This window comes from Corticium candelabrum, chromosome 9, assembly GCF_963422355.1.
Source record: "Corticium candelabrum chromosome 9, ooCorCand1.1, whole genome shotgun sequence".
Lineage (NCBI taxonomy): Eukaryota > Metazoa > Porifera > Homoscleromorpha > Homosclerophorida > Plakinidae > Corticium > Corticium candelabrum.
Window position 1 is genome coordinate 2,359,524 of NC_085093.1, and position 7,500 is coordinate 2,367,023.

Consider the following 7,500-nt stretch of genomic DNA (forward strand, 5'->3'; position numbering starts at 1 on the left):
AAAAAGTCGGAAGATGAACTGGAAGGAACAATGAAGCAGACTTTCAAGATAGATGGAGTAAGCAACTGTTTGTAGTTGTACAGTTTTGCTTCTCGAGTGATTTTTAAGAAGATGTCAAAGTTGTTGAAGTGCAACTTCGATGACTTTGCATATGATAGAGACATTCAACATTTTGTCCATTGACTGTTATTGTTTTGCATAAAGTTAGCGCTTGTTACCGGTAGAGTAAGCATTCAAATAAAACAATCTTTTTCTGTCTGTCTGTCTGTCTGTCTGTCTGTCTATTTGTCTTTTATTTCTTACATCAAACTATGATACAATTCTGCAAAGAACTACAGTAATACAACTAGACTATTGTTCATTGAAAGCTACTATTACAGCAAACTAAAATTTATATATAACTAAGACTAATGAGGAAAAATTGGGTGCTGAGAGAGTAAGGCCTCTCAGACCCATCACACAACATGCTAAGTTTCTTAGATATAACTTGAACATTACACTTCTGTAATTGCACGGAGAATCTTTTTCTCCAAAAGTCTAAAAATTCTGCAGCATTACGTCTTCCTGCTTCATCTGATGACAAGGCTGCCAGTTTCTGCAAAAATTTTCTCGCCTCTTCTCCCCATGATCCAAAATGTTCTATAACCAGTGGAACGACTTTGACTACTGAGCCTCCAGGCAGTTTGCATTGTTCGTACTTGGCCATCTTTCTGGTTTCTCTTCAATTAGCTGCAACCCCTGTTACCTCAGCAGAGCTTGGAAAAACATCTGAGCTCCAAGGGTGTCTATTTGTCTGTGTCTGTCTGTCTACCTGTCTGTAGTTGTACAGTCTTGCAACTCTCATGTGATTTTTAAAAAGTTGTCAAAGTTGTCTAAGTGCAATTTGATGACTTTCTATATGATAAAGGTGTTCAACATTTTGTTCATTGACTATTATTGTTATGCATACGTAAAGTTAGCGATTGTTATTAGTAGAGTAAGAGTTCAAATATAATGACCTGTCTGTCTGTCTACCTGTCTGTCTGTCTACCTGTCTGCCTGTCTATCTGTCTGTATATTTGTCTGTCTGTCTGTCTATCTGTCTGTCTGTCTATTTGTCTGTCTGCTATCTGTCTGTCTGTCTGCACGCTGCAAATACAAACATTAAATTTAGATTAATTACTTAAATAAACATCCACAGCTGTCTCTCCATCTCTCACTACAAAGCGAGTAACATTTCACTCCAAACTCTGCCAACCTGTTTGTGTTCAAGCAACAGAGATGCTCCCTTGTGCACGAGATTTAGAGCCTCATCATTACGCTTCTGACCCATAAACCTAAAAAACACGTCAACAAAACTCCAAACCACCTACCAACGTCCAAAACCTCTCCACCTGTAGTAAACAGTCCTATACATCTGATGAGCTTCATAGTATTTTCCCTCCTCAAGGCGCCGTTCCGCTTTCTCAAGAACTCTCACCGTTCCACCGCCTTTCCGGTTGTGCGTAGCCATTGCGAGTCCGTGACGTTACCACTTGATCACGTGATTCAAACCCGGAAGTTGCCTATTTGATTGGTGGGAATGTTTCTAGTGTAGAGTGTACGCAGATTGGAGGATGTGGTGGTACTTGTGAACGGATTCCAGGTTCATTCTTTATTCATACATTGACTGTTAGGTGAGGTGACGACATTCTGACGTCATCAGGCGTGTAGCTGGGATTCAACGTCGCTACTCAATCATTTCCGTTCAGAGGCTGTCCGCTTCTCTCGTTTCACGTCTTGCTTGTCTGTTTTCTTTACAGTTTTGTGGGCCACAAGTTGGTGTGTACATTTTTTTGTTGATCTTTTTGCGCCCGGTTGTCTAGAAGCATCGAAACTAGACGATGCAGGTTCGTCATCAGGACTTACTGCGTGAGCGGCTTGCCTTGCTCATGGACAACCACAAAATCGCCGACGTCGTGTTTGTTGTGGGAAGGGAAGAGAGGGATTTCCCCTGCCACAGAATGGTGTTTGCCGCTCAGTCCAAGGTAAGACCTCCTGGTGCTGCTGCTGGTTTTGTCAGGGATGGTTGCCTAGAAATAGTGACAGTAAGGCATAACTTTTAGTGTTATTTCTGTTTGTGTGCTGGGCTGTACGTATGATTGTATGTGTTAGAGAGTTGCTCATGTTGAGATCGACTTGGAATGCGTTCTAGTTTGCATGGACACAAAGGATTTCCTTCTTCATGGTTGAGAGGAACTGCTCAGGGGGAAAGTGCATTTTAATCCACACCCAACAATTTCCTTGCTACTTTGACTGTCTTGTAGGGCTTTGTGTCGGAAGTCCATTTGCTATAAATAGTTGTACATATTTATTTGATTGTCAGTTTTGTAGTGGTTTGATTGACAGACTATAGAAATAGTTCTTCACATTATAACTACAGATTAGTTTTGTTGAGGTGCAAATCAAAGATATATGGAAGACTTAGCAGCGTTTGTATAGTAGCATAATTTTAAAAACAAGAAGCATTGTAATTGGAAACTGCTGTTTTGGAAAATGGTTTTATTGCTTCCAGAAGGCGACTATAATAATTGAGATAAGATATGTTACAGTAGTAGGTGTGTGTGTGTGTGTGTGTGTGTGTGTGTGTGTGTGTGTGTGTGTGTGTGTGTGTGTGTGTGTGTTTTGTCAGTCTACCAAAGAGTAAATTAACGAGACAGCTATAGGCATATGGAGTCTTGAATATGATACTATAACTTGACACATAGTTTGTAGAGGACCTTGAAACCAAAAATCATAACATTCAGAATAACATGACCACCTACATAGTTCTGACTAATTGAGGTGAACGTTATGAGAAACGTGCAGTAGTTTAGCATTAATGTGTTCACTTTGTGTTGCTCATCGAATGTTCATTGGATTAGGTCTTTGAAGCTATGTTGTATGGTGGAATGAAGGAGGCACACACACGAGAGATACCTCTTCCTTCAATCACACCGAGGGTTTTTAGTCTGATGCGTTGCTACATGTACACTGGATGCATTGATATAGAACCAGACGATGTGTTTCCTGTCATGGCAGCTGCCGATCAATACGACTTGTCGGCACTCAAACGGGAGTGTGGAAAGATGGCTCATGAGTGTATTAACTCAGAAAACGTTGCCACTGCTCTTCGCGAATCTTCAATGATGAGAGAACACTGGCTGACAAGCGAATGTCTCAAGTTTATCGATCAAAACGCTAGTGCTGTTGTTGAATCGGATGCATTTCTTGATCTGAGTGAGGAAGACATCATTAGCATTATGCAAAGAGATTCTGTGGTCTCTGAAGAAATAGACTTATTTCAAGCAGTGGTACGATGGGGTAAATTTCAACGACAACGGATGAGTCAACTCGAAGCCGAAGACAAAGTTCCTGCTCTTCCTGTTATTTTGAAGAGCATCTTGCCTCACATTCGTCTCGCTCTGATTCGTCCTAGCGATCTCATCAACATTGTAAAGCCAACAAATATTATTAGTATCGAGACCCTATTTAGTGTGATGGCATATCACGTCACGCCCGAGAATGTCGACCATCATGGAGTCATGTACCAGCCACGACAAAAACCCTTTATCGTTCAAGGTGCTCTTGAACATTGGGGTTACTACGGAGCCGGTGTTCGTCAGTTTACGTATTTGCCCAAACCCGAGCGAGGAGCAGAAGCAACTGACAATAAGTCAATAGTCTACCTTGGCAAGTGTGAAGACAATGCCGGTTGTCGGTACACCGTAAGCGACATACCAGCGGGAACATACTACGTCTGGGTTTGCTGCATCGATCTGCCTCACAGTTTAAAGTGTCGTTCGTACGGATCATGGGACAACTTCCCTGCTTGCTGGGTAGGAGAATCTGACGGTAGTTTGTTCTTGGTTCCGACGTGGATAAGAAGCCAGCCTCAGAAGTTGCCAGCAGGTAGCCACACATGGAAGTTTGGCTCAAAACCAGATGGTGGATTCTTTACAATTGGATGGGCTCAGTTTATATTCACAACCAACCCAGCCTTTGAACCAGTAGCTGGTCATCTATACAATATGTAGATTCCAAGGTTCAATGGTGTTAATTAATATCAACAGTGAAGAGAAAAGTATTCTAACTATTTGTGTTATGAACAGAGATCTTGTATAGAAAGTCATATCATCACAAATCATTGTATCTTCATATTGTTATTAATTAATGATTATTATATTGACTTGACTACAAACTGTAGACTTGCCCTCCTGCCATGTAAAGTCTAGAAGTTTTATCTAAACCTCAGACACTCGCACTCCCACGTGACAATTTGACTACTTACCTTGACCCCGAGTTCTGCTTCCCGTTCCTCTCGAGCACTTTTACTGCTGTACAGTGTGCCTGTCGACCTGGACGGTCGGCGCTCACGAGGGGGGCGGAGCCCAGTCATGTAATGTCATGTCCACGCGCGAACCGCAAACGTGCTATGCCACTGCGCATGACTGGCGGAAAGAAACCTCGCGCCACTACCGTCTGCGCATGACACGCGGGAACACAACAAGACTTGCCTACCGTACACTCCTGCGGCCGTTGACTCATCGCGCGCGCTGTCAAGGCAGAGTCAACTATGTAACTTCGTTAAACATTATGCCAACCACGTGATATCGTTACTCCGCCTACACTACCGCCACAGTCTTGTCTAACGCACGCTACCAGCGGTAGGATGCAGACTGTACGTTTCACATGCAAACCATCGTGAAGCCTAGAAGTTTTAAATAACAGTACTGTACAGTTTTGCAATACTTACAGACACTGTCAAACCGATTTGACTAAACTTTAATTAATTAATTAATTAATAATGTAGTAAGTGCTAGTGCGAAGAATGAAACCCTTGTTACTGTCAACAGTAACGTGGCGGTGTTGTATGAGATCACGTGACAGCAATAATAATTATTGAGCACGCATGCATGTGCATAGCCTTGTCCCCAGACTCACGTGAGTCTAGCAGTGTCCGGTTCCCGTATAAGACTTTCCCGCCGAGAGTGTTATACGGGAACCGAACACGGCTAGGCTCACGTGAGTCTAGTCTGGGACGCTAGCTGACCAGACGCGATCACGTCACGACTCAGATTAATAAGCTTAAGTCCATTGAAAAGCAATCATGTTGCGGTTGTGATCAATTATCATGCTGGAGGTCATCTCAAGATTTACATCTCACAATTTGCAAACAATTAACTCCCGGATAATCCAATTTGCAGCCAGTGGCTTAACATCCACCGGTTGCTACACGTTTGCACTCAACAAAGTCATCATCAGCAAACGCAGAGATATAACGTATACTAAGAAAACAACCAAAATTCTTGATCTCTTAAAAATAGCCTCGGTGTCCCAAACAAACTGCCCAGAAAAACCACGCAATCCAACAACACTGATAGATAGTTTACAAAATTTATTGCTGTCACAGTCAACTACGCTAGACGCAAGCATACCAAGAAAGAAGTCAACCGGGTTTTCACGCTTTCACGATTGGCCTCGACTAACCTATATACGGGGAGTTTGGCTGCGCCATGTTTACAGAGCAAGCCGTTGCACGTATCTCTGCATAACTTGAATTCTTCGACGCTAATGCTCGTTTTCACCCGACACATTTAGATCATTAGCAGCGGTGTTGCAATTATTCAGTTAGCGCCCGCTAGTAGGGTGCAGTGACTACCTGACTGCACGTGCCTACGTATACGTCACCGTCCAGCTCCCTAACTTATAGGATTTATGTAATAACACTACATTGCAGACGTAATGATGACACGACACCGTGAGTTTGCAGCAGCTTCCGGAATATTAATGCACGCACTAAAAATAGTCGCACAAAACGCTGAGATTTGGCTGCTCAGTACTAGATACCTAGAGCATTCGACTTGTCAAACAGCTGCCCATCAATTTCCACTTCATTGGCGTTAGTAAAAAATATACGAGCATGACACACTGCGTACAAACATACCGTAATAGCTAGACGTACACTAGCTAATGAGCACGCGTAAGCATATGCATGTAGCTGAGCTGACCAGACGCGAGCACGTCACGATTCAGATTGACCTAACAGGTCCATTGTAACAAGCAATCATGTTGCGGTTGTGGTCAATTAATTAGTGGCTAGTTTTAATTAATACAGCTGCGGAATGTTAGCGTGATATCAATTAGTAAGCACACATGTAGCTGAGCTGACCAGACGCGACCACGTCACGACTCTGATCAATTATAAATTCATTAATTTTTTATTTGTCGACGTATTATTGGATAGCCTTGGTGTCCCAGACAAAAGCGCCCTCGTCACAAATCTCAATTGTTCGTTGTCACAATCAGCTACAACATAAGAAGAAATCAGTCAACCGGGTTTTCACGCTTTCAGTAATGGTCTCGCAGCTGTGCCCCCTACGTAGGGGGAGCGTGGCTCTTGAAAACGTTAAGTCTAGCAACTACTGATGTTTACAGAGCAAGCCGTTGCAAGTATCTAACAATGTACAATGTGAATGCTTCGACACTAATGCTGTTTAATAGGTATCAGCGGCGTTGCAATTATTGAGTTAGCGCGCGCTAGGGTGCAATCAACCTGACTGCACGTGTCTACGTCACCATCACCTCATGTAAATTTTGACTTACACTTAAGCCTGGTTCACAATAGGACGCCGACGCTCAGTTGAGCGTCAAACTTCAAAGAAACCGCCTCGCCATCGGCGGCATCCTTTGATGTTGACGCCGACGTCGACGCTGGAATAGGATTCATTTCTATTGTCGACGTCGACGTCGGCGTCAATATTGTGAACTAGGCTTTAGATAGACATAAATTAATAATGATGAGACGACATCGTGAGTTTGCAGCAGCTTCCAGAACAGGAATACGCGCACTAAAAATAGCCGCACAAAACGCCGAGATTTTCAATTTGGCTGCTAACCTACTAGAGCACACAATATTATGCATTCGACTTGTGAAACAACCGTCCATCAATTTTCACCTCTTTGTCACTAAAAGCGTTAATTAATTAATTAATATTACTGCTTGCAAACTTTGGTAGACTAGCATGTAGAGACCTTCCTAGAGTTAACGTTTATTACAATGACTTTCCAATTCTCCTCCTAGCGAACACAGTAACCTCCTACAAGTCACTACATGCTGGCTACCTAGATGGAACATGTCGCAATCTCTGGCCCTTCCCTAGGCACGTGACTGCTGTGTTAACCAGGGTCTACGTGCCTACGTCACTGCAGAAAACACCCACGCAGATCACGATAATAACCAAACCAACAACCATTAGACGCATTCAGTCTGAATCTGAGCATCGAGCATGATCGACAGTCCAACCCCTTCATCTCGAGAAGTCAAAGAGAAATCTCCTCTCTGTCGAGCAGAGTCTGCATATGCATCCAGTACACATTCAGTGTGGAGAACAATATGGGTGGCAGCAATGTGTGGCCTCTTGTTCGGCTGGTGTGTGCAGAAAAGCAATGTCTACATACCACAAGTCATATTCCGTCAGATGAAAATGGAGCAGTTTACTA

The 7,500-nt window shown here is 43.1% G+C and overlaps 3 protein-coding genes across 4 annotated transcripts in view; 2 read left to right on the plus strand and 1 right to left on the minus strand.

Moving 5' to 3' along the window:
* LOC134184499 (Golgi to ER traffic protein 4 homolog) overlaps window positions 1-1,579 on the minus strand; it is a 6,679-nt gene extending 5,100 nt beyond the window's left edge. For both annotated transcript variants that reach the window (XM_062652203.1, XM_062652202.1), the window contains exons 1-2: window positions 1,374-1,579; window positions 1,238-1,316 (exon numbers count right to left, since the gene is read on the minus strand). In XM_062652203.1, the coding sequence (XP_062508187.1) occupies window positions 1,238-1,316; window positions 1,374-1,492 (198 nt within the window). In that variant the 5' untranslated portion in view covers window positions 1,493-1,579. The remainder of the gene's footprint in view (window positions 1-1,237; window positions 1,317-1,373) is intronic.
* A 217-nt stretch (window positions 1,580-1,796) lies between these two features.
* Window positions 1,797-4,328, plus strand: LOC134184498 (BTB/POZ domain-containing protein 9-like). The gene is made up of 2 exons (XM_062652201.1): window positions 1,797-2,006; window positions 2,883-4,328. Exons 1-2 carry the CDS (start codon window positions 1,863-1,865, stop codon window positions 4,032-4,034), a joined length of 1,296 nt encoding a protein of 431 aa, XP_062508185.1. The 5' UTR covers window positions 1,797-1,862; the 3' UTR covers window positions 4,035-4,328.
* Window positions 4,329-7,280: 2,952 nt separating this feature from the next.
* Window positions 7,281-7,500, plus strand: part of LOC134184529 (thiosulfate transporter TsuA-like) — a 1,962-nt gene continuing 1,742 nt past the window's right edge. Inside the window, exon 1 of the mRNA XM_062652245.1 lies at window positions 7,281-7,500. This exon is cut by the window's right edge and continues 38 nt beyond it. Coding sequence (XP_062508229.1) covers window positions 7,287-7,500 — 214 coding nt within the window. The 5' untranslated portion in view covers window positions 7,281-7,286.

What these genes read in the sequence shown, in the direction of transcription:
- LOC134184498 (XM_062652201.1), top strand. Translation starts at nt 1,863, where the DNA reads ATGCAGGTTCGTCATCAGGACTTACTGCGTGAGCGGCTTGCCTTGCTC. An exon ending in TGTTTGCCGCTCAGTCCAAG is followed by an intron (nt 2,007 to 2,882) that starts GTAAGACCTCCT and finishes TCATTGGATTAG; the next exon opens with GTCTTTGAAGCTATGTTGTA.